The 27,865-nt window shown below is 39.3% G+C and overlaps 2 protein-coding genes, 1 long non-coding RNA gene and 1 pseudogene across 3 annotated transcripts; 1 reads left to right on the top strand and 3 right to left on the bottom strand.

Annotated features, from left to right (window-relative positions):
- Positions 1–9,112: 9,112 nt before the first annotated feature.
- On the bottom strand, positions 9,113–12,479 carry LOC147850042 (uncharacterized). The gene is made up of 8 exons (XM_087336938.1): positions 12,020–12,479; positions 11,398–11,487; positions 11,276–11,330; positions 11,118–11,184; positions 10,939–11,038; positions 10,668–10,729; positions 10,352–10,433; positions 9,113–10,221 (listed from the first exon to the last, which is right to left on the bottom strand). The coding sequence occupies exons 1-8, from the start codon at positions 12,057–12,059 to the stop codon at positions 9,692–9,694; spliced, it is 1,026 nt and encodes a 341-aa protein (XP_087193064.1). The 5' UTR covers positions 12,060–12,479; the 3' UTR covers positions 9,113–9,691.
- Positions 12,480–13,753: 1,274 nt separating this feature from the next.
- On the bottom strand, positions 13,754–15,799 carry LOC147850041 (linoleate 10R-lipoxygenase COP4-like). The gene is given in 1 exon segment (XM_087337156.1): positions 13,754–15,799. A coding segment is annotated over 1 exon segment (1,011 nt). The 5' UTR covers positions 15,266–15,799; the 3' UTR covers positions 13,754–14,254.
- Positions 15,800–17,020: 1,221 nt separating this feature from the next.
- LOC147850040 (uncharacterized) lies at positions 17,021–17,895 on the top strand (annotated as a pseudogene).
- A 1,516-nt stretch (positions 17,896–19,411) lies between these two features.
- Positions 19,412–21,034, bottom strand: LOC147850039 (uncharacterized). The gene is made up of 3 exons (XR_015531732.1): positions 20,602–21,034; positions 19,996–20,408; positions 19,412–19,530 (listed from the first exon to the last, which is right to left on the bottom strand). It is a non-coding gene; the product is annotated as an uncharacterized LOC147850039 (long non-coding RNA).
- Between the last annotated feature and the right edge of the window lie 6,831 nt (positions 21,035–27,865).

The following is a 27,865-nucleotide window of genomic DNA, read 5'->3' as shown; positions in this document are numbered from 1 at the left end:
AAACCGAACCGATAAGCCAATAAACTGCCAAACCATGAAATTCAGAACCGAACTGAACCGGATCATAACATGTAAACTAAACCAAACGGTTTATTTATCTTTGAACCAATAAACTGTTAAGCCATGGTTTAATGGTTCAGTTCAGTTTGAGCCGAAACCGAGCCCATTGCTAGTCTTCACTACATAGATGATCTTATTGTTTTGCCCAATTATATTCTCGATTTTTTATGCTTGATCATGTGACATTAGTAGCTTCTCCATCAATATGGTGGGCCGTGGCACAAGCATGAGATATTGGTCATTACACATGGGATATCTATAATGAAGAGAGGACTCCATAGCCAAGAATATGGCATTACATCTATAATCATTATTTGCATCATGTATGAGTTTCAATATGCATGATGTCTCGTGAATACTTGATGACATGGTTTGATGGCACATACATTCATTGGTACATTGTTTATGAAGGCTCTACAAAAAAGGTTAATATCCAAAAAAAAAGGCACATTGATTGTGTTAGAATATAAAATAAAGTATAATATTAGGAATAAAAATAAAACATATTATGGTAAATAAAGTAATAAATAATATTTCCCAAAATACCCCTCATTTATAAAAACGTTTTGTAACCACCCTTTCTCTCATATATACACATTGTAACCACTATTCATATGATGTGAGAAATACAACTGTTGGATCTTGATCTCTCTCTCTCTCTCCCTGTTATCTTCTTCCTATCTCTTGTGTTATTGCTTGATTTCTTACATGGTATCAGAGCAAAATTAGAGACATCAATCAAAACACAAAACATTTTGTTCTTGGATTGATCCGGACGATCTAAGCGAGATGGAGTTCGAAGAAGAATCAGAAAACCTAACCACATCCACATCAAACAATCATCATCCTGCAAATCCATCAAATATGGTAAGAAAATATGTAGTTGAGAAACTAACTACTCACAATTACAGGATGTGGAAGACACGGATGGAGTTGATAATGGAGCGTAATAATCTAAAGGATATAATAGATGGCTCCATGAAAATGCCTGAACAAGAACCTAGGATGAGCATGTGGAAAAAGCAGAGACCTCGACGCTAGAATGGAGATAATAATGCACTTAAGTGATGAGCAAGTCGATTATGTTCGAAACTTACACACAGCAAATGAAATGTGGGAGTATTTGCAAAAGATTCATCAACCATCTGACGGAACGACTAAAATTTTTTCATTCAGATCATTAATGAATTTACAGATGAAAGAAGGTGAACAAATCGACACATTTATAATGAAGTGGCAAAAGCAATTAGATACAACCATCTCTTTAGGCAATAATATCGATGAAATGTCCAAATGTGAGATTTTAATGGGAGTGCTACCAGAATCATGGGTGACTTTTGTAAGTATTCATAGTGAAGATAAAAATCTAAATTTACAAAATTTAGTAGCAAAGTTAAAGCAGGATGAACTACGAAGGAAAAGAACGAGTTCACAACATGAGGCTAGCCACATGGCCATGGCAGCCTCATGTTGGGTTTAGGGTTTAGGGTTTAGGGTTTAGGGTTTGCGGTTATTTCTCATGAATTACCTACTGGTGAGATGTTAAGAGTGACTTGCCCCAAATCTGGAAGACTGTACCCTTTACAAATGATGGATAAAACTCCTATACAAGCCCTCTTTGCATCAAGCGCGTCACCTATTGACCCTACAATGCTTTGGCATCATCGACTCGGGCATCTCAACCCAAAGGCGATGAAGACTGGTCAAGTTCATAAATTATTCGAAGGAATTCCAACAAAGTCATTCAGCTATATATCTATATGCGAGGGATGCATCTATGGCAAGCAGTATCGACAAAAGTTTCCAATAAGCAAACTCATTCATTCAGACTTATGTGGACCTATGCAATCTGTATCAATAAACGGTAACAGGTATTTTATTACATTCACAAGATTCACAATCTTGTACTTTCTAAAGAAGAAATCTAGAGCATACAATGCATTCACAAATTATAAAGCATATGTAGAAAACCAGTGTCAACATAAGATTTCGACTATTCGTACTGACAATGGAGGGGAATATCTTAGTGATGAATGGAACAGTTTTTGTAAAGAAAATGGAATAAGACATGAACATACTGTACCATACAACCCGCAACAAAATGGTGTAGCTGAGTACAAGAATCGGACGCTCCTAGATGTTAGTCGAAGTATGCTTCAAGTAGCTGGATTGCCTCTTCGACTCAGCCACCATCAACACGGCCATCAACAACAGAATCAACAACCTCCCGATAAGCAACATGATCAACGACCCCCTGATCAGCAACATAATCAGCAGCACAATCATCAAAATAATCAACCAAATAATCAGCAAATTAAACAACATCTTTATGATCAGAAGTATAATCAGCAAGAGGATCAACAATCTTCTGATAAACGGGAGAATATGCAGCTGCATCGCGGCCATAGACAGCAGGAGAAGCGCGGCCAACAACAGGAGAAGCTCGATTTGCAGCAAGATGGCGGTGGCGGCAAAGCATTGGAACAGAAGGAAACGCCATCACAGAGAAGAAGTAAGGACTTGGGAGGTGGAGCGGGTTCTTTTATAGGTGCAGACACTGTTTTGGAGCGCGCCAACTCTTCCCGCTTCTCCAATTCAGTTACTCTTCACCAAATAATAACCTATTCACACCGATTTACACAAGAAAAAGTGTAACTAATAAATCTCATGTGAACTTAAGTCATCCACATATAGGTTTCACACCAGAAGCATCACCTAATGTCAATATATTTCCTTCTCTACCCGACACTTACCCAACAAATGAGGATTTTGATGATCAGCCGCAACCAATCAAGCAAAAATTTCGTAATATTTACGAAAACATGGAAGCCACACGTCCATTCGAAGCACTCATGGCCGACTTCGGACCGGAGACTATTGACGAGATTGAAGATAATGAAGGTGATATTCCACTTGAGGACATAAATCTCACTCCAAAAGCAGCCCTTAATGGTCCCGAGAGTGAAATGTGGAAGTCGGCGATGCAAACGGAGATGGAGGCACTCATGCGCAATGGAACATGGACTTTAGTGCCACAACCAAAGAATCGCAATGTCATATCTAGTAAGTGGGTACTTACGAAGAAGAAGGATGCACATGGTGTAGTGACGAGATATAAAGCTCGACGTGTCGTCGCTCGTGGTTTTTCACAAATTCCTGGTGTGGATTTTAAAGAAACATTTGCGCCGACACTAAAAATGGTTCCATTACGAGTCATGCTTGCTTTTTCGGCCGGTTTTAATCTCGAACTTCACCACTTAGATATCGAAACCGCATTTTTACATGGTCACGACTTAAATGAAGAAATATTCATGCAACAACCGCCATTTTTTGAAGATTCAAAATTCCCAAAGTATGTGTGTAAGCTTCATAAGTCATTGTATGGTTTGAAACAATCTCCACGAATGTGGCACCACAAGCTCCATACATTTCTTATGTCTATTAATTTTCGGCGTCTTCAAGCCGAGCCAAATCTTTACATTCGTAAAGAAGGAAGTGACTATGTAATCATTGGTGTGTATGTTGATGATTTGCCAATTGCCTCAAACTCTACTACTTCAATGCGAAAGGCTATAAATCAACTCAAGGAGAAGTTTCCCGTCAAAGACCTAGGACCACTAGAGTATTGCCTTGGTATCAAGGTAACAAGGAATAGGACGGAAGGCACACTTACTATGTCGCAACGAAAGTTGGTCGAAGAAATTCTTCACAAGTTCGAGATGTCTGATTGCAAACCTACTGCAACACCAATGATCGTACCGTGCAAACTATCATCCAATGATAGTCCAAAGACCGTGGAAGAAGAGCAACTCATGAAAACACTTCCTTATCGACAAATCCTTGGAAGTATAAGGTATCTTGTGAGTTGTACACGTCCGGATTTGTCTTACTCAGCTGGTTTTCTTTCTAGATTTATGCAGAATCCCAGAGTAGTTCATTGGAATGTTTTAAAGCGAGTTCTTCGCTATCTACAATACACTAAAGACATCGGTCTCACATACAAGTCTTTCCAATCTAGGAATTCGTCCCAAATTAATGGTTGGCTCCAAACACCATTAGTCGGTTGGACGGATTCGGATTGGGGGGGGGGGATCTTGATACCTCCCGCTCAACATCTGGTATGGTTTTCACATTTGCCGATGGGGCAATTGCATGGAGAACCAAACGTCAAGTATCCGTGGCTCTTTCTAGCACCGAAGTGGAATATGTTGCGGCGGCATTAACGGCAAAAGAAGGATTGTGGATAAAGACGATCATTGAAGAGCTCGACATCATAAAGCTTAATGAAGTCAAAGTATTTTGCGACAATCAGTCATGTATTAAGCTAGCTATCAACCCAAAGATCACGGATCAAAATAAACATATAAGAGCGCGACATCATTTTATTCGAGAGTTGGTAGAAGCAAAAGAAATGTCTTTACATTATACATCTACTACAACAATGTGGGCGGATTTTTTGATGAAGCCAGTACCACAACAAAAACATTGGAATTGTTGTAATAAAATTGGTCTTAGTATTAGCAATATCAATAAAGAAAAATAAACACTTTATTTTATGGGGCGGTGTTAGAATATAAAATAAAGTATAATATTAGGAATAAAAATAAAACATATTATGATAAATAAAGTAATAAATAATATTTCCCAAAATACCCCTCATTTATAAAAACGTTTTGTAACCACCCTTTCTCTCATATATACACATTGTAACCACTATTCATATGATGTGAGAAATACAACTGTTGGATCTTGATCTCTCTCTCTCTCTCTCCTTGTTATCTTCTTCCTATCTCTTGTGTTATTGCTTGATTTCTTACAGATTGGAATTAAAGACTATACAAAAAAAAAAGTATGGAGTCCTTTGATTCCATATAATCCCTAAACAACCATATCCATCAAAGCAAGAAGCTCTACCTCCATAACCGTACACCAACACCAACACAATCATATCCATCAAAAGCTCTCACCATATCTATTAGTAAATTTGGGATCAATTTGAGAGTACATATCCTCAATGGTAATAATCTCATGAATGTTGGGGTGAGGTTGGCCGTAGTCGAATCTTAGCCATGGCGGCAGATCCAAGCTACCGGTCTCAACTTAAAATTGCCCAGGCCTCCTCTGGATTGCACCAGACGGAGCGCGATCCTTGGATACAAGCTCCTGGTGACACACTCCCGCCCATCAAGCACTCGTTTGAGCGGCCCAACTTAATGCCGAGAGCACCATGAGGACCTAATGCGACTCATGGATCCCAACTTGCGGTACCGGTTTCACATTAGATGCTCATTCCCCATGAAATTGCACCCGCAATACTACAAGCAAGTGGAAACATGGCATTACGGACCACGAGAATTGTGAAATCTATTAATCATGTCATAATTGGAATTTAAGGCTACAAAAGTCATATGGAACTCTTTGGACTCATTAGAAAAGGGAAAGACACATGAGACAATATAGACATAGGTACCTCATTTGGTATTATTATAAAAGGACTCTCAAAATGTGATCTATACATAAATCGACATAGTACATCTCAAAAGCACCAACACAACCATATTTTCAACATATACCTATCAATAATATATAGACATTTTGGCATCAACCTTTAGAGTATCCTCCTCAATGGTGATCCCAACTTGCAGTACCAGTTTCACATTGCCGCCAATCCGATGCTCGTTCCCCGCCAAATTGCACCCACAATATGAGAGTGTGAGGATGGTGTGTGAGTCATGGATCCTTAACTTGGCTCACCCCGGTTCTGAGCAGCTCCTCCTCTATTGTCTCATCCTCTATTGTCTCCTCTATTGTCTCATCCTTTTTGCGGAAGCAACCGACCTCCGAGATCTTGAAACCATCATCAAGTTCATTGCTTGGTTGTTCTTGTCAGACGACATAGAAGACAATGGCCCCTTGTTACTCGGTACCGAAGATCATGGTTTCATGGGGTCTCATGATCATGGTCCTCCATCTACCACCAATGTTTGGGCACAATTGGTTCTTTCTAAACTCCGCGACCCACAATCTCCTAGCAATGTCGTACTTTTCGACAATTTGAGTGACTGCCATGCCCAGAGCTTAATCATGTTAGATGCATTGGGGGAACTATGGGGCAAGATGTAATCTCGGCTTGTCCCACAAGTGCGGTCACGCTTCATATCGGTCATGCAAGATCATCTTCATGCCGTCTGCCTTCAGCCCACAAGCAATCGAGCATTTTGGCGGCACGAGGAGGGAGGCGATATGAACAAGAACATGGAGGAATATATGGCTATTCGCCGGCATTCCTCGGGCTTCCTTGTGGGTTTCGAGCTAGTCCTCTACATGTTAAGCCTAGATGAGGATCCCATCCATCTCCACCAGCTCGTCGAGGAGTTCCGAGACCTTGTTTTAGACTACATATGTATGTGCAACGACATCGTGTCGTGCCACATGGAGGCGTCCCTCGGTTACAATTTCAACCTTCCGTGGGTCATGTACGAGAGCGGTGCATTCGGGTCCTTCCAGAATGCGGTGGAAGTTGTGGTGGATATGATGGATTGTGTAGATGCTCATTGTGCACAAGTAGTTGATGCCATACAACGGAAGGAGGAGTTGATACAAAGGGAGCCGAAGCTCAATGCGTACTTGGCGACGATGGTGTCGTGTATGTCCGGCACGCTTCAGTGGTTCTTCAAAACATGTCGTTACGGACTCAATCACGACAATGGGCATCGCAAACATACGATATCTTGCTGATTTAAGAACACACGATCTTCATTTTTTTGCATGTATGTTTTTGACTTGTCCAGAACCTCGCCTCCCCAACATTGTTTACTAATTATTATTCCGTTAGTTTTTAACCATCCTATTTGACAAGATCCCCTTTGCATGAATAATATCATTCTTTGTTTTTGAAGCTTTTTGTTGTTGCAAACAAGCTTAATTGTCAACTGATATTGTAATTAACCTAGGGGTTTGAGAAGACATTTACATCAATGTGTGTGTGTGGACATAGTGAGATTGAGGTTTTTGGAGTGAAGAGGCCAAAATCAAAGCTACCGAGGTGCTCAAATCACAAACGAGCCTTGATTTCACGAAAGGGGACAAAAGGAGGTAACTTGAGTTAGAATTCCTTGCCATTGAATTTTATCTTGCAATTAAGTAACGGAAAATAGGCTACTGTGTTTTGGGTTAGTATTGAGTGTGAAAGTTTTTCCAATGGTTGTGTTGGTGGTGTTTAGATGTGTATTGACAAGAGGCTTTATAATGATGCCCAATGTGGTACCCATGTCTATATTTCTCTCATGTGTCTTTACCCTTTTAATGAGTCCACACTTCTTCTTTTTTCTTCAAAGATTTTCCTCATTAGTATTAAGAAAAACATGTGAATGCTATAACTTAAGCTTATGTGCCCAAAAGCTTACAATTTTCATGTAAAATGATATACAATAATCCTAAGACCAAAGCTAGAACTTTGTAAAAGGTATAAAAATTTATTGTTGCACTTTGCCATGCTTCACTGATATTCAAGAAAGGGTCCATGGAAGTTGATAGTTCCATTGAGGCCCTTCAGTTGACTCAAAAAATAGGGGTAACTTTTTCCGTAAGTGAAGGAGCTTCTTCTTTCTCTTATTCACAATCTCTGGTGAACCCTGCATGTTGTCATACTGGCTGCGGACTACTGCCACCAAGTTCTCCCATATCTCACGCAAGACATCTGAGAGACACTGATATGTTGCATCATAACGTCGGTTGCATCGACATTTCCATAATGCCCATAACGTTATTGTAGTCATTGTTTTCCATATCTGGACAGATCACACCTGCTTTCGAGGTTGTTGAAAGGGGCTGACCAATATCAATATTCTATTATGTACCATCATTGCCTCTTGAACATCGTTTGCCTCATACAACATCAAACTGGAATGTAATGCTCCCCACATTGTTAATCCCCATGAAAATAGGCAACCGACATCGATTGTTAAGTGAATGAGTCCACACTTCTTTGTAGGCTTATGATTTCAATTATGATTTCAAACTAATTGTGTTCTCTTCATCGTATCTAAGCCACAGTTCAATAATACTTGTATTAGTGTCCAAAAAAACCTCGATATTTGCACGTGGTCATTGCATATTTGGCATATCTCGATCATCTTCCATATTTTAACCCTTTTCCCAATCACGAGCATGCAAATTTGAGAAAGTAACAATTTCAAAGTGCTCCATGATTTTTGGAACTACATAATTCCCGATCAGAAAGTATCGTGTTGTACCATCATGAAACTATGTTATAAAGTATTCATGAACAATAAAAAGACAAAACCCAAAACAAACAGATGTATGTATGCACATATATATTATATAATGTTCCCACTTTTATAAAAGTTTACTTACTTATATAATTTTCCCTTGTTCTTTATAATATTTTGGAAAACCTAGAACACCTAGTTATAATTTGTGAAATCATAGTTTCGTGTGAGAGTGTGTGCATGTTGTGTCAACTCATCTTCATACACCTACATTGTGAAAAGCAAGACATCATGCTTTAATTTAGGAGTAATTTCCAATATAATACTTGCATGTATGACATGATGAACAAAGAATTATATACAGGATGCAAATTATCACATGATGAACAAAGAATTATATACAGGATGCAAATTATCACATGATGAACAAAGAATTATATACAAGATGCAAATTATTACATGATGCCATAATTGTGGGTATGGAAACTCCTTCTCATCATCGATATCCCATGTGAAAAGACCAATATCTCATGTTGCTCTGTGATATTAATGGAGAGGTTACAAATGTCAAATAAATAAATAAAGTCTTTTATCAAGTAAACCATGCCCATGCATTTGCGATAGTTAGGAAATCACTTGAACCTAAACACCACAAAGCATGAATCAGCTCATCGTGCATCTTCACAAACATGAGAAGTTTGAAAATTTCCGGAACGTTCAATCACACAATCAGGTATAAAAGACCAAGAATATAATCAAACAAAACGTCCAGGTAGTGAAGCTTCAGTGCCATGACAGAAGTCGAGGCTTAGTTTTTCGAAAATGAGAATCGGGTGGTTACGTACAAATATTATTATTATTATTATACTACATAGACCATGATGAGAATGTCACCACAAAAAAATTGATGATGAGGTTTTAAGCTTTTGTTGAATTAAAAAGCTCTTGGTACAATTGTGGTGATTGCTCGCAGTGCCCAAAATGCAAAACATTTACTCTATAAAAACAGATGCATGAAGTTTCCCCTTTATCTCTTTGTCAAGAAAGCTGTTGCATCGAATGTCTTCTGATGTTCAAAGGAGAAGCATTTGAAAAACAATGAACAAGGTATTTAGAGATGTCATGGATACAATGCACAATGATATTTGAGTCATGCTTATTGACTTTGTACAGTGATGGTTGTATTAAGACTATCAGAAGAAAAAACATCATCATTTGGATAGCAATCCTTGAAAACCCCTTCCGTCAATCTCGAATATTTTCTCAGCAAAGAGACAGATTGATGTGGATACTGATTGAGAGATTTTGTATAAATGCTTCGATCAACAGAGGGAAGATATGTGCCATGGACAGTGATTAGTGGATTTTGTATAAATGCTTCTGCATTTTTAGCTAGGATTTCAAGTGATCTCAGGAGCTAATCCTGAATTATAAACCGACTTCTCAACCAACTTGAAATTGCTTTTCAAGATACCCAAGGAATTCTGCAAACTCTCTATTCGTGCCTCTGCTATGTTTATTTCTTCTTCCAATAGCCTTGCAGAATCTTCCAGCCATGTTAAATCACGTCGTTGAGAATTCCCAGCAAATGACTCATAGTAAACTGTGGCACGCTTTTGTAGGCTAATGGGTACATATTGCACCTTTGATGAACTTGATAGAGTTATAATAATCCCTGTCTGTATGAGTACCAATACTGCCAATATGCAGATAACAACAATAAGCTTTTTTGAGTCGGTAAAGCCAAGACGAGTTACAAAATCATCATGCTGCTGCAGAACGTCTGATTCTTTACTTGGCTGTGAAGCCAAAGTTATGAGCATTTGTTTAGTTTCCTGGGATGCTGGTGTTGAAACTTTCTCTTGGCCTTGAATTTGCCCATTTCCAAGTTCAGACTTCCGTTTCACTTTTGATTTTGTTCTTGGAGATCCTAAAACAATATAACATGCATGATATGCATCAGAAAATGGCATCTGTTTGGCATTCCAGTTGGGAGTTTGGACAAGAAAAAATGTAATTACCATAAGATTTACAAGAGAACGAACATAAAGAGCAATTACCTATCGCATTAGTCTGGCTGACATTGTCAACTTTTATTGGTTTACTATCAATCAAACCTTTCTCCTGCAAACATTTAAATGCCTGAACCATGGGATCCATCAGTTTATTGTTCATCAACTTTCAATTAGAACACAATGAACATGGTGAGTAAATGGTGCATGATATGCAGGAGCCAAGGCCAGGTAAAAAAAGGAAAAAAACATGTGCCAGGTAAAAAAAAGAGCAAAAACATATGTAGCAATATAGGTTCTGCATCAAATAACTAGCTCCAAGACATGCAGACAAGTGGTTCCTGCCCTTATATAAGATCATTACCTCACCCAACCAAGTGCCATAAACCTCCTTACATTCTTCAAAAGTGCCCTGCTCGATCTTACCTGTTAAATAATTGAAGTCAATGCACTACAATCATCGAAATTTCATCACTTCGTCCATAATAATGGATAGTGTCATGTAGCTTTACACGCAAGATGACTTATACAAGAAACATATGCCACTCAAACTACAGAGGTAAATACAGATTCTTTTCATAACAAAAAAGTCAATGCTTTACCACTGTGTATTGACAAAATCGTCAATATTTTACCTTTCCAGACTGTTTTCTTGGAGAAGGAAACATTAACAAAAACCCGAACCACACAACTGGGTGTTTCTTTGCCAACCAATGGATAAACATCCCAATGCCCCTGTAGAATGATAAATTTCAATTAACCAGGTTGCTGCGCCAGTTAAATATAAAACAAGAAATTCAGCAACAACCCTTGCCTCCACATGAAAATAATCACCGTAAGGTATGTCATTCATTTGTTGTGAAGTCTCTACAACTAGGTGACTGCATGAAAATTAAATTTTGTGACAATGTTACCTTCTATCTAAAAAACATGAAACCTACTTGGGTGACACATGGGAAGGATAGTATATACCTATCCCGGTATACACGATATCTTTGAACCTCTTGACAGTTACTAGCTTTGGGGCCTGACAGAAGTATATGAGTTTGAAATCACGAAATTGTACAAAATAGAATTTTGTAGGGGTACCTTACCAAAATAGACCTTGACAGGATGCCGAAAAGAAACGTCTCGCACATGACCACCAAAATGTTGACCTTTTGCCCAATTTGTGCACCGAAAATCTTCAAAATCAAGAAAAACACAAACAAAATCATCGTGCCACAATAAAATACTGTGTAATCAATATGTCCAGAATCCAATTTTTGTGCATCTAATTTTTTCTCTTGCACACATAAATCAATGAAATATGTTTCAACCATTATTTCAATACAGAACCCCCCATTCCATGGAAGCAGTTATAAACAGAAGTTTCTTTTTTTCAATATCTTTTAAATCAGGCAAATGACAAGAGAGGGAATGCTGAAACAGAATGTGCTTACTGACTTTCAAAACATGTAGTACTGCTAGAGGAGATCAAATGAGCTTAATAGACCACACACTTAGAATTTAAGTAAAATATAAGAGGATAAAAGAATAACAATTATAAGAGCTCAGGTCACTTTAAGCTTGAAACTAATGTAAGACATACTTCTTTGGCCTGGCTAGAATAAGGTAGTAAACAAATTGATGAATGAATGAAGCCCAAGAGGCCAAATTTTGCCTCTTCAAAAAGAATTTCCACACTGAAAAATATTAGTGGATAGTGAAGCTTGCCTTCTTCAGCAGGTACAGTGCTGCATTTGGCCATCATCATGTTTTCATTGAAACTTAACTCTTTTAATTGTAGTAGATGAAAACTGCACCTCAATTGATATGTTAACTGTAGGTGATAAATGTACTATCCGCATGATAAAATAATTAAGGTGCATTTGATGGATCTAGGAGAGCCAAACGTAGGATTGGCACCAATTGAGAAACCATGCATTTGATGGATCTAGCAGACACAAATGTAGGCTTAACACATTAGAGATTCCTAGCCCTGCCCAAAATGTTAGCCAGTTGCATGTAATGGGTGGAAAAGAGCCAAAAGGCAAGGGATAGAATGAGCTTTCCAAAACCTTTCAACAAATTTAAAGTTCATAGGGATTAGTTTTGATTTGAGCATATCAGATTCATGTTTCAAAAGTTGCATTATCAACCTATAAAATTAATGGGTATATCCGCATAATTCAATACGAATACAGCAAATGAATTATATTCATATTAAAGATGTAGAATTTACAGTCTTCTTGCCTTGATCTCCACATTTTTTGTGAAATGATTCAAAGAACTTCAGTGAATCATTCAAGAAGAACATCATAAAGAAATCTTTCACGTTGATCTGCATCAACATTTACCATGGTAAAGAACAAGAAATACCATATACAAACTCTAGAAAATAAGAATCCAGCCATATTATCACTCACGGGCAGCTCACATTCCAAAACCGTTTTATATGAATCCGTCACTGCAACCAGGAAATGTTATTGTCATGTTAGCGGGACACAAGGGGTGAGGAAGTTGGGGATTCACCACCACGATTAGCAAATGCTTAAGGAGAATACACACGAGGTTAGGGAAAAATGTAGACAAAAATATAGAAGAGTTATGTTGCAAAATTGATGGTTTGTACAACAATTAGGTTAGATACCACGATTTTGGTGGTTTTTTACATAGAAATTGTTTCATGATTATTCAAAAATGGCTAGGACCACTAGGCTACTTTAAGTTTTATTTTTTGTTATTATTATTTTCATTTATACATCACTTCATGAGATGTGCGTGGAACCTAACTTTTTCTCACACACACCACCCCACCTAACTTTAAGTGATCCATGTTTGATTGCGAGTAAGATAGTCAATAATTGAAAACAATTGTTAATGAATGGCGGAAAGGAGAATTAGTTTCAAGTAATGAAAGGGCAATTCAGATACATGTGAGATAATTCTCTACTCCGTTACTTGGAGTGGTTTAAAAGGAATGTTGGTAAGGATTAAGGAGATGAAATTTTCGTTCCGTCTCACGGCGTTGGCTAGGGGATGCTTGAGTGGTTTGGCACCCTTGTTTCCTTTCTTTGGTATATAATTCTTTATGTTTTGCTTAAGTAATTAGTTAGACTCCAACACCCTTGGCCTTCACATATAAAGAATAAGTAAACAAAAAGTAGCGCTGAAATTACACTAGCAGCCCCTATCTTTTGCTTATATGTCTTTTATTTGTGGTTTCCACTTGAGTGGAAACACAATCACACTTAAAACCAATCCAAAACATTAGAGCCTCTTTTTGATTGCCTAATAGCAAGGAAGAATTCAATGGTAAGGAATTCTAACTCGACCTCCTTTCGTGGAATAAAGGCTTGTTTCAGTGCCCTCGTAGCTTCGATTTTGGCCTCTTCACCGTTGTCGCAAAGTTTCGCGTGCGTGTGTTGCTCGAACGAGACCGTCGGGGCCTTGGACCGGGGAGACACAAGGGGTGAGGAAGTTGGGGATTCACCACCACGATTAGCAAATGCTTAAGGAGAATACACACAAGGTTAGGGAAAAATGTTGCAAAATTGATGGTTTGTACAACAATTAGGTTAGATACCACGATTTTGGTGGTTTTTTACATAGAAATTGTTTCATGATTATTCAAAAATGGCTAGGACCACTAGGCTACTTTAAGTTTTATTTTTTGTTATTATTATCTTCATTTATACATCACTTCACGAGATGCGCGTGGAACCTAACTTTTTCTCACACAGGACACACCACACCACGGCACCGCTCACTCCAAAAACCTCAATCTCACTAGGTCCATACACACGCACATTTATGCAAATTTAGATTCTCAAGAGTCAAAACCCTAGGTTGTCAAATAGGATGGTAAAAAGCTAATGGAATAATAATTAGTAGACAATGTTGGGGAGACTAGGTTCTCGACAATCCAAAAACATACATGCAAAAAAATCAAGATGATGTATTCGTAGATCAACAAGATATTGTATGCTTGTGATGCTCATTGTCGTGTTTGAGTCCATAACGATAGGTTTCAAAGGACCAACAAAGCGTGCCGGACATCCACGACGCCATGGTCGCCAAGTAAGCATTGAGCTTCGGCTCCTTTCGTATCAACTCCTCATTCCGTTGGATGGCATCAACTACTTGTGCACACCGAGCATCCACACTATTCATCATACCCACCACAACTTCCACCGAGTCCTGGAAGGACCCGAATGCACCACTCTCATACACGACCCACGGAAGGTTGAAATTGTAACCGAGGGAAGCCTCCATGTGGCACGACACGATGTCGTTGCACATCCATATGTAGTCTAAGACGAGGTCCCGGAACTCCTCTACGAGTGGGTGGAGATGGATGGGATCCTCATCTAGGCCTAACACGTAGAGGACTAGCTCGAAACCGACAAGGAAGCCCGAGGAATGCCGGCGAATAGCCCTATATTCCTCTACGTTCTTGTTCATATCGCCTCCCTCCTCGGGCCGCCAAAATGCTCATTTGCTTGTGGGCTGAAGGCAGACGGCATGAAGATGATCTTGCATGACCGAAATGAAGCGCGACCGCGCTTGTGGGACGAGCCGAGATGACATCTTCCCCCATAGTTCCCCCAATGCATCTAACATGATTAAGCTCTGGGCACGGCAGTCACTCGAATTGTTGAAAAGGATGACATTGATAGGAGATTGTGGGTCGCGGAGTTTAGAAAGAACCGATTGTGCCCAAACATTGGTGGTAGATGGAGGACCATGATCATGAGACCCCATGAAACCATGACCTTCGGTACCGAGTAACAAAGGGCCAGTGTCTTCTATGTCGTCCGACAAGAACAACCAAGCAATGAAATTGGTGATGGTTTCAAGATCTCGGAGGTCGGTTGCTTCCGGGAAAAGGCGGCACACATAGCGGGGGATGAGACAATCGAGGATGAGCTGCTCGGAACCGGGGCGAGCCAAGTTAAGGATCCATGGCTCGCACACCATCCTTATAGTCTCGCATTGCGGGTGCAATTTGGTGGGGAACGAGCATCGGATTGGTGGCAAGATGAAACCGGAACCACAAGTTGGGATCCGTGAGTCACATCCGGTTTGCAAGAACTTGATACACGGCGATGTGAAACTGGAAACTTGTGTCCAAGTATCGTGCTCCACACTCACATGGGCATGGTCTGCGTGCAATTCAGAGGCTGCCCCCATTGAGCACCGCAATGGCAACAAATTTAGGCTTGTAGCTCGGTGTGGGCATGGCCGAGAGTTGATTCGAGAGGAGGTATGCATCGAGCGCGATGATAATGTGAAATGGGAATCTTGGGCCCACTTGGAGGCCAGTTTCACAAAGCCTATATTTAACCCTTGTAGTGACATCACGGAGCCCGGCCTCACGGACTCGAGATTCGCAAGATTATTATTCCCATTGAGGATCACCATTGAGTATCTATAGTAAGGTTGATGTCAAATGGCTATATTATTGATATGTATATGGTGAGAGGTTTGATGATATGGTTGTGTTGGTGGTTTTGAGATATATATTGAGTTATGCATAGATCACACTTCAAGAGTCCTTTTATAATGATACCAAATAAGGTACTCATGTCCAAAAAGTTCCACACGTCTTTGTAGCTTTCAAGTCTCGTGCTTGGAAATGCCTCCATAATATGTACATATTTCCACTTGCACGTTGTATATTTGCATACCTCATGTCTTATGTATTTGGCCCATTTCCCACAATCGTAAACATACAAATTTGATAAGTTAACAACTTTAAAGTGCTTAATGATTTTTGAAACACGATTCTCCATTAGAAAGTATCATATGAAACCATGTTACAAAGTATTTCATGAATAATTAAAATACGAATTCCTAAACAAGCACATGTATGCCAGTATGTATAGATATATATCTATATAATCTTGCCACTTTTATATACAACACATGTATAATTTTTCCTTGTAATGTTCCATCAAGTATTTTTGTTTCAATATGGAATGTGATGTTTCAATATTGTATAGTAATTTTTTATACTTCATCATGCGATTTCATGTTTCTCCATCATTGTGAAGGTTCAAAATGTGCACCACCTCTCTCAGATTTATTTTCAAGTAACATATTAATTCACATCGCGGATGGGTGTGAATGGTTTACGTTGAGCATACTTTTATCTATTTATTTATTTGACATTAGTAGCTTCTCCATCAATTTGGTGGCACAACATGAGATATTGGTCTTTTCACATGGGATATCTATAATGAAAAGAGGACTCCATAGCCATGGCCCACGAATATGGCATCACATCTATGATCATTAATCATATATGAGTTTCAATAGGCATTATGTCTCGTTTTTCACATGTGGGTGTATGCTAAATACGAGTTGCTCGCATACGACAACCAATGCACTCACACCCACAGGAAATATGACATCAAACATTACAATATACAATTATGGCATTAATTAATATATAGGTGTGGAATGAGATTCCAATTATATAAAGTGGGAAGATTCATATACTTGGTGAATACTAGATGACATGGTTTGATGGTACATACATTCATTGGCACGTGTTATACAAGAAAGTCACACATTGATTGGAATTAAAGGCTATACAAAAAAAGGGTATGGACTCTGGAGTCTTTTAAATAATTGGAAAGAGAGTAATCAGTAACGGCTCTAGTCTTGAGATCTATACATATCCATAATCATATAAACCCTAAACATGTATCAGTAACAGAATGCACCGACATGAATCAAGAATTTCTGCAACAACACCAAGAAAACCGTCAAGCTTTCCAGCTGGATCAACTAATACAAGCGGTATCTAACATCGCAATACAATCAAATTTGACTAATCAGGCCATGCTATCTTTTTTCTCTTCGCAGACAGATAGGCACGGTAATCGGCCAGACCCACGAGTACGACCTAAATCCTTCTCAGGTCTGCCGTCTGAGGACATCCTTTCTTGGCTCGATCATTTTGAAATGGTGGCGAGCTATCATCAGTGGCCCGAAGCACGGAAAGCACTAGAGATGTGAACTTTATTGGAGGGCATCGCGGCCACATGGTTCATACAGCAAACAGAGGAGTCCAAGAACGATTGGTCGATACTTAAATCCCTCATGATCGGGAATTTCGCTCACCATGACTCAACTCAGACGGCTTTGCAGCAACTAGAGACAATCAAACAACAACATGAGCCAGTGACACAATTTGCAATCCGATTACAACAATTACTTGCGCAAATCCAACAATGCCAGAATCGATGAAGCTATTCTTCTTATGGCCACGGCTATGCCCAGAAATATATCGTCGAGTGCGCGATCAAGGCCCCAAAACATTTCAAGAAGCCATCCTCATTGCACAACGCATTGAAGCAGCAACACAAACAGAACTCCAAATGAGTTGGTCATCCAATGTCAATTCCGAGAAACAATACAATAGCAACGCCACGCCAATGGAAATCGATATCCAGAACGCTCAACTACAAGCAAGAAGGAACCTGCCAACACGCGATACACAAGGAAGACCTAAGTGTTTTTTTTGCAACAATTATGGGCACGTGAAGAAACACTGTCGGAAATGGAACAACCAAACACAGAAGCAAAATGTGCAAGTATAGTTGGTTGACAATAGTTATCGGACCGACCTGTCGGAAAACTAAGTCGCGGGGTGTTGAAGGGAGCACAACCCCCGCACATACAAGCATCCACATCCTCAAGTTCTCCCGTGTGCACGGCCATGGCGACAATTCTCCATAGCCCACAAGAAGTTCTCTTTGATTCCGGTAGTAGCATATCTTCCATCAGTCAAGATCTGGTTGATCGCCTCAATCTTTCAACCTCCAAAGCCTCCCCCATCAAGGTGTTATTCGGCGATCACCAATGCCTATATAAGTCCAACACCACAATCGTTTGCACACTCAAGCTAGGCTCCACCACGATCACACACACCTTTTACGTCCTTCCACATCAATTGTTCCCACTCAGACTCGGATGTGATTGGTTCATCAAGAGCAGGGCCCAACTCGATTTCCATACGCGTCACCTCACATTACCACAAGCAAGGCCAGTTCCCCTGTTCACAAGCAAATGCAACCAACAAATCAGCAATGCACAGGTAACATTAAGCAAGGAGGTTTGCCTAAGTGATGTCCACAAGGTTTTAGCTCAATACCCCGAACTAATCAACTCATCTGACAAGCCCACTACAGTCTCATTCCCGGTCCAACATGTCATCAACACAGGAAGCGCAACACCTGTCCGGACAGCAGCAAGACGACGTTCTCCTTTAGATCATGCACGCATTGACCAAGCAGTTAATGAGATGCTTAAAAAGGGGATCATCTCACCCTCACATAGTGATTGGGTATCGGAGCCACACATGGTCAAAAAGGATGATGGCACATACCGATTTTGTGTTGACTTTCGCAATCTCAATCAAGTTACCATCCATGACCTTTACCCTCTGCCGCGAATAGATGATCTCTTGGACCAGCTGGGATGCTCAAAGTACTTCACCTCTATCGATCTTGCGGCTGGATATTGGCAGATTCCAATGGACCCAAGAGATGCACATAAGACAGCTTTCAGAACACGCAGAGGGCTATTCCAGTTCAATAGGATGCCATTTGGCTTGTCCGATGCAGGCAACACATTTCAACGGATGGCAAATTCAATATTCGCTGACCTTATCGCTAACGGTACAGTGCTCGTATACCTGGATGACATTCTAATTCATACTTCCACATGGCCACAACATGTTAAGGTATTACAATCAGTTCTACAACGAATACAACAACACAATTTGAAATTACAATGGAAAAAATGCAGATGGGGTAGCACCCAGCTCAAGTTTTTGGGCTACATAATTTCTGCCGAAGGCCTACAGATGGACCCAAAGAAGACCGAGGCCGTGACCAATTTTCCCCGACCAACCACAATCAAGTCCCTGCATCGTTTCTTAGGCATGGCGACTTTTTCGTTCCGATTCATTCCCAATATGGCCACCATGACAACACCCCTACGACACTTATTGCGAAAAGGCTCCAAGTTTGAGTGGACAACAGTATGCGAGAACAACTTCATCCAATTAAAAAATACACTACACCAAGCAGGTCAGTTAGCTCACCCTGATTTCTCACGCCCCTTCCTTTTGCAGACAGACGCATCCAATCATGGATTGGGAGCCGTCCTACAACAAACGGATGCAACAGGAGCAGAGCGCCCAATTACCTATATAAGTCGATCCCTTACTCCTGCAGAAAAGAATTACTCCACAACAGAAAAGGAATGGTTAGCAATCGTATGGGCTTTCACAAAGTTCCATCCCTATTTACATGGCACCCACGTCAACGTCGAAACGGATCACCAACCCCTAATCCATCTGATTAACAAGCCACACCCGCCAGGTCGCCTATTAAGATGGGCAATGGCTTCACAGGAATATCGGTACACCTTAACTTACAAAAAAGGAGTCCAAAATGTGATCATCGATGGTTTGTCAAGAGTAGAAACACAATGTGTTCAATTCAATCCTACACTAGTCGAATTACCCACAACGATGGCCCAGATAGCAGCCCTACAACAAGCCGATGAGCAAATACGACAAATCACCCATGACATCCAATTGACAACAAGCAAAAAGGTACACACCCATTTCCAATTGCAAAACAATGTCTTATACTTTATACAAACAGGGAAAGAGCCACGAATCTACATACCACAAAGCTTGCGGAATTTATATATGCAATTTTTTCACGATCACCCGATGTCTGGCCACCTCGGATTCCACAAGGTATTGGACAAGATCCGTCTCCGATATTATTGGCCGCAAATGCGTACAACGATTGCGGCCTACATCAAACAATGTCACTCATGTCAACAAATTAAGCCTCCCCATTCCAATGACGGCCTACTCCAACCTATTACTGTTTCTGAACCCTTTGAATTAATAGGATGGGATATCATCGGCCCTTTTCCTGAATCCCAGGCAGGAAACAAGTATATCTTAGTCATCTCAGAATACTTGACACGATGGACCGAAACCGCCGCAATTCCGGATGCACGAGCCGTCACCATAGCAACAAAGCTGATGGAGCGGATCATTTTCCCACATGGCTGCCCAACTCGCATCCTCTCATATCAAGGACCGCAATTTAGCGGAGAGGTACTGCAAGCATTAGCCACACAATTAGGGATTCAACAGATATTCACCTCCCCATACCATCCCCAGACGAACGGATTGAATGAACGTATGAACAAGATGATTAAACAACAACTTACCGCATTCATCGACCCACTACACACAACGTGGGATTTGATCCTACCCTTCATCACGCATGCGTATAACACTTCGGTGCAGGCCTCGACTCGAATCAGCCCTTTCAGAGCACTATATGGAAGAGATCCCCGTTTACCCCCCGACATCAAGGTGGATCTACCCAAAAAAAATACTCGAACCGATGCGATGGATTGGTGGCTGCACTTGCAACAGGTTCAACCTATCTTACGGTTGAGCATACACAAGAATCTACAATTGGCTCAGTCGCGCCAAAAGCGGTGCTATGATAAGGGTCGTCGGGCGGTCGAGTACACAGCCGGAACAAAGGTCCTAGTCTATTTCCCGATCCGCCGACAAGGACTCAGTGAATCAATGATGCATCGATGGATCGGCCCTTTTACGGTCATCCGTTCAATGAGAGCCAACACGTATTCCCTCCGCCGCGATGCTAATGGGCGGATTACTTATGCGCACGTGATACGGATGAAGCCATATAATCAGCAATCCACAACTCAAGAAGCACAAGAGGAAGAAACTCACCATGACGTCCCCTGCGAGGATGAATCAGAAAACCCTTCAGTCGCAGCCAGCCAGCAGGACGAAGCAGAGCCACCACCGCACACGAGCAATCGAGATGCCCTCTGCCATAGCAACGTGGCGGATGTCGCTCCCACAGTGACGGAGGCGAAGTGGCACCATCAGACACAGTCGACATACTCAGATTTTTTGAAGGGGAGAGTTGTGGGATCGCGTGGTAAAACCACAGGCCAAAACCCTTCCCCTAACCCAAGTAGCTATAACCAGGGTTAGGGGAGTTAGACCTTGGGTTAGTTAGTTACACTAAAGTTAGTAAGAGGTTAGTTAGAGGTAAGTGTGCCAAGATAACCGAATGTATCTTGGAATGTATTACCAAGGTGTATAAAAGCATTCAAATGTAATAGAAAAAGGGGAGAGAGTTTGAGGCATTTTACAATATCATGTAATTATAATATATATTCTCAAATATTTATTTTTTACTAATAATATTAGTTAAAATTTGATTTAAATTTTAAACAATAACCTTTATAAATACTCTAAGAGTGTAGGCTCTAGGTTAGTTTTTAATGTTAAGTTTTAAGATGCAACTAACTTTTTTATTAACCTACTTTTTTTAAGTTAATTTTTATTTTATTTTACTAACTTGTTTTTTTCATACTTGTTACTATGCTTTGTTAAAAAAATTTAGGTTAGTGTAGAAAAGGTGAGTACTAGGTCATATTACTATGCTTTTCATTTTTTTAATTTGTATGTCAAAGGACATGTTAGTTTTTGCAATCTTATGTCATATGACATACATCTTTAAAAAATGCCCGTCAAAAAACTTTAATATTAACCCGTCAAATTTAGGCCCTAACCCTCTCGTCACTATTAGGGGGCGAAACATTAAATAGGTGAAGCCCGTGAATCTAGGGCTTGGACGGCCCTGAACTCGTCTCGGAAATCGTAGACGATCGGAGCCGTCTTTTATTTATTTATCGCCATGTTTATCTTGTGCCACTTTTATATGTTTGTATCCCAAGACATGTTGTTTTTGTTCCATTTTTTAAGCATCTTGTTCACTTAGTCTAATGTTCTCTATTAACCTTGTGCAGGGTCAGCTCTTGGTGCTTTTTGTAGGGACCATGTACATGAAAAGAGGATGTTCCAGATTTTTCATGCAACTATTTATGTATATGAGTGATGGGTTTATTTATTTGAATTTTATCTAAGATATGTACGCCAGTCAACATTTCAAATTTCAACTTCTATATATATTCATACTTGAACATTATATCAAATTGGAATCACAGAAACTTATTGAATATGGTGTTTTTTAGCTTTCTGGTCTTCAAAGCATGTGTAAGAAACTTTTCATTAATGTGAAAGCCTTTTTCTATCTAAAAACATATTATGGCTCTATTTTGAAGCTTTGGATGAGTGCTTGGGAAAATTTTCTCTCCTAATCAGCTAAGTCTCATGCTTTATAAGAGGACCTCATAGCATTTGTTATGTGGAGGGAGGTTGTACAGTTTATTATGGCTCTATTTTGAAGCTTTGGATGAGTGCTTTGGAAAATTTTCTTTCCTAATCTCGCATCCAAGCTTGCCTTGCTTCCAGATTCAGAAAAAAGCAAGAAAAAACAACATTTGGCTTCTAATTTCTCATTGAGAAAATCATATCCAAGCTTGAACGTCACAATGAGAAAATCACACTCTCCTTTCTTTGGTCTATAATTCTTTTATTGTTTGCTTAATTAATTAGTTAGACTCTGACATCCTCGGCATAAGCATATAAAGAATAAAAAAATAGTTGCGTTGAAATTACAAAAAATTGCCCTACCTTTTGCTTATTGCCCTTTAGTTGTGGGTTCCACTCATAGTATGAACCATACGTACCATAAACACCCTCAAAGAATGATAAATACCATACTTTTGGATTAACTATTTATTATGAGGTAGATAAGCCTAAAAATAAATAAAAAACATTAAAAAAATGGGAAAAAGCAAAAAAAAAACACAAGAATGTTTAAATAACATTCACATTCGTTTTCCAATGTAGGAAAACAAATGTTATACTAGACGAACACGAATTTTACGTACTATACTTCCACTTGAGTGGAAAAACCTCCACACTCAATTTAGCCCAATACACTATAACATATTTCCCATTACCCAATTGCAAGGAAAATTTCAATGGTAAGGAATTCTAACTCAACCCCCTTTCGCCCCCTTTTGTTCATGCTTTGAGCACCCTCGTAGCATTGATTCTAGCCTCTTCATGCACTTACTCCAAAAACCTCAAATCTCACTATGTCCACACACACACACACACACACACACACACACACGAGCACAAATTTCTTCTCAAAACCCTAGGTCAATTACAATATCAATTGACAATGAACCTTGTTTGCAATGCTAAAGAGCTTCAAAAATAAAGAATAATATGATTAATACAAATGACATATTGTCACATAGGATGGTTCAAAACCAACAGAATAATAATTTATAAACAATGCAGGGGAGGCTACGTTCTCGACAGGTCAAAAACATACATGCAGAAAATCAAGATCATGTATTCTTATATCAACAAGATATTATATGCTTGTGACCATTGTCGTGATTAAGTTCGTAATGACATGTTTCGAAGGACCAACGAATGTTGGCAGACATACACGACACCATCGTAGCCAAGTAAGCATTGAGCTTCGGCTCCCTTCGTATCAACTCATTGTGTTGGATGGCATCAACTACTTTAGAATTTGCAGAACGAGCATCGACACAATTGATCATATCCACCGCAACTTCCACAACGTCCTAGAAGGACCCGAATGCACCATTCTCATACACGAGGTACGAAAGGTTGAAATTGTAACCAAGGGAAGCCTCCTAAGGATCACCATTGAAGATACCCTAAGTTGATGCCAAAATGCCTATATTATTATTGATATGTATAGTAGGGTGAGAGGTTTGATTATATGTTTGTTATTTTGGTGTTTTTTTTTTTCCCAAAAAAAACTCCTTCCATTAGTTATAAAATTTTACAAATGAGACGATTATGTACAAATCCCTAAAGGGACGCGATAGTTCCATCTTATGTGGATGCCCATTGACTCAAGAAAGGGAGAGGATGACCATTGTTGGATGAAGGCTATACGTTGTCTTTCAACTCCCTCGGAGCCGCCCTTAAGGCCATCATATTGACTCTTTAGAGTGGCTACAATTTCACTCCATATCTCTTGTAGTAACCTTGTTGGATGGGCGGTTTGGTTGGAGAAGACTCGCCTACATAGAATCCAAAGGGTTATTGGGCTGACCAATTCCAACACCTCTTGAGATTTGTCATTAAGAGGAATAGAGTGGACATTGCTGCTAGAGGAGAAAAGGACCTCTTGTGCTTTTATCACCAAAGTCATCCCCTCCTCCTGATGCTCGTATCGGCCAATTGCAGCTTGCCATGATAGCCAACATATATTTCCCCACTTGATTGAACCTTGCACCTGGCATAATTGCAACAAGCGGCCAACCCCCCGCCATATTCGATGGGACGTTAGGCAGTCCCATAGAGCGTGTCGTATGGATTCTACTACATGTGGGCACTCTACACAATTAGGAGAGCTAAGGTTCCCACGTTGCCATGCTCCCACCGGTAGGGACTTATGTATTAACAGCCATTGGAAAGTGGTAATTCGCCTCACGTGTTGTTGCTTCCAGATTTTCTGCCAAAACTTGGTGATTATTGCGAAGGGAACTTGAAATGTGTGCCAGACCTTCGCAACAGCCGGTTCTCGGGCAGCTTGAGTAGCTAGAATGTGGCGACCCAATCTAGTTGTGAATTGGAAGAAAGGGATGGGTTTGCTTCCTTGCTCCGCATAGGGATCACGCCATGTCCATTACAAAGGGTCCCAACTGACCTTACGTAGCCATGTGTTTTCATGAGTACATATATGCCAATCGGGTTGTACTTTGGTTGGATCAGGATCTACAACCCATTTATGACCAGTGTACGCGAGTACTCGAATGCCGTTATTCTGTGTTGGTGTCTCAGTGTCTCATAATTCAGGGCCTTCGAGTTTGTCTAGTGATCCCCTACTTCTCAGGATTAGAGAACCCTTCTCCTCATGGCCTATCCATTTCTCCATTGTCATCCTTTGAGTAGCAGATTCCCTAATCAATAGAGCGTTAATGATTTCCGATTTCATAGTCCATCTCATTTCTGATCTCCATTGTTATTTTGGTGGTTTTGAGATGTATATTGATTTATAGATCACACTTTGAGAGTCCTTTTATAATGAGACCAAATGTTTCATGATGTGAGCAACTCGTATTTGCCGACCCACATGTGGAAAAGGAGGCGTCATGCTTTGAGATGGTTGTGTTGATGGTTTTGAGATGTATATTGATTTATAGATCCCACTTTGATAGTCATTTTATAATGATACCAAATGTTTCATGATGTGAGCGACTCATATTTGCGGACCCACATGTGGAAAAGGAGTCATCGTGCTTCAATTTCGGATTTTCGTTTTATGTCATATTTGTCTATGTGTGACATTAGGCATGTTACTCTCTAAAACTATGGCATTAATTAATATATAGGTGCGGGATAAGTTTCCAATTATATAAAGTGGGAAGATTCTATATTATATACTCGATGAATACTAGATCACATGGTTTGACGGTGTCGTGCCTTTCGGCGCCGGATCGTTGCGTGAGTCGGGTGGGAACTGCTGGGGTTTTGGACTAGGAAGATGAGAGTTTTAAGGCTAATAAGAATATAAATATGTTGTAAGAAAGAGTTATAGCAAACTCGTGAATCCTACGAGTGTATTGTATTAGATTAATCAATATGAATATAAGAATATAAATTTGGGTTGAAAGAGAATGATATAGAATCCTCGTGAATCCCATGAGTATAGTTTATTAATTGGTGTTTTAGGAAATATATCCAATTTCCAACTATTCTACACCCATTACATTGTGCTCCTCATCCTTATATAGAGATGAGAGAGTTTTTTCCAACCCGTGCGATTTCTCTAACTATAGACTCTATGCTTTATCTAAAGTGATCATGCTTTTTCTAACTTGTGCGTTTTTTATCAAATATAACATTCATGCATGCTAGATGTGCATGCGTAGCTTTTTCTTTTAGCATGCATTTTCTTTTAACCAAAGTTTATCCTAGGTTAACTAAACTTTCTATGAGGAACATCTACTTTTTAATATTGATGAAATGCTAGTGCAATGGTAAGACATTATATTATTAACATGGAGGTGCAAGGTTTAAATCTTGCCCTATGCATGTAATGCTTATTTTGATATTTTCTTCTTTTTTCTTCATATTTATTCAATCGGTTATTTTATATTATTTTCACGTAGTGTACGAAATACACTACGACAACGGTACATACATTCATTGGCACATGTTATACAAGAAAGGCACACATTGATTGGAATTAAAGGCAATCCAAAAAAAGGGTATGGAGTCTTTTAAATAATTGGAAAGAGGGTAATCATTAAGGGTTCTAGTCTAATAATTAAAGGCTCTAGTCTTGAGATCTATACATATCCATAATCATATAAACCCTAAACAACTATATCCATCAAAGCAAGAAGCGCTTGTTCTCTCTATCTCCATAACCCTAAACTGACACCAACAAAACCATATCCATCAAAGCAAAATGCTTTTGTTCTCTCTATCTCCATGACCCTACACCAATACTCATTCTCAAGAATTTACTATCATTTATAATTTTTAATATACATACTTTTAAATATCTCTTGCAAATCCATGTTAAAAATTTCCGTGGACAAACAAGGAAAACAAAGATTTTTTTGGCTTCAAATTCTGAAATTGGGAAGAGAAGACAACAAAAATTTCCACAAAGATGGTGAAGAATGAAAATTTTGACGAACACGACGAAGGAAAGAAAGCTACCACAAATGGTTAGGAAGAGATTTTTTAGATGTTTGGGTATATGATAAATTGTAATTATGTGTGAAAAGAAAAGTTATCCACGGTTTTAAAGCTTTCATTGATAGGGTCAATTTGATACTCTTCTATATTACCATGTGAGAGAGGATTTAGTGGCTTAAATCTAGCAAAGAATAGGTTTACAAAATAGACTAAAAAGCAATGTGGTAGATACATTGATATAAATATCTATTGAAGGACCTAATCTTGAAGAGCATGACTTCAATACGTAAATCTTGTTGTGGCGAAGCAAGGCATATCGTTATATTTTCACAAGAACTTCTCATTGTGATAATGATATTGAGAACTTCATAAAAGATACAAATCAAAATTTCTCCATGCAATGAATGACTTGTTTCTCTCTCTTGGTAAGAGACTTAGATATAAATGTTCTATGATTTTGGTATGTGATGTTTCAATATGACATGCCATTTTTTAACATGGTATTTGTGTTTCAATATGGCATTTAATGTTTATCATATCTAGTGGTCAATCTAGTATTTTTGTTTTAATATGGTATGTGATGTTTCAATCATAGTATGAAGCATACATAGCATTCGTACATGCGCATTCGTGAACATTCTTATCATTCGCGTAAGAAAAACACCCTCGAATTATGGTAAATACCATATACTTTTGCACTCACTATTTATTATAAGGTAAATTTTTTTAGGGTAAGAAAGTTAAGGTAAGTTAAGGCAAAAAGTGTAAAAGAAAACACAAAAATGTTTTCATAACATACGCATTCGTTTGCATACATATGAAAACAAATGTTTGGGCTAACAAACATGAATATTATGTACTATGGTTTCAATATA

This window comes from Azolla caroliniana, unplaced genomic scaffold, assembly GCF_043228905.1.
Source record: "Azolla caroliniana isolate FFs.n. ecotype wild unplaced genomic scaffold, voAzoCaro1.0.p SCAF_22, whole genome shotgun sequence".
Classification (NCBI taxonomy): domain Eukaryota; kingdom Viridiplantae; phylum Streptophyta; class Polypodiopsida; order Salviniales; family Salviniaceae; genus Azolla; species Azolla caroliniana.
The sequence above is the reverse complement of the archived record's forward strand: the minus strand, read 5'-3'. Positions and strand labels throughout refer to the sequence as shown.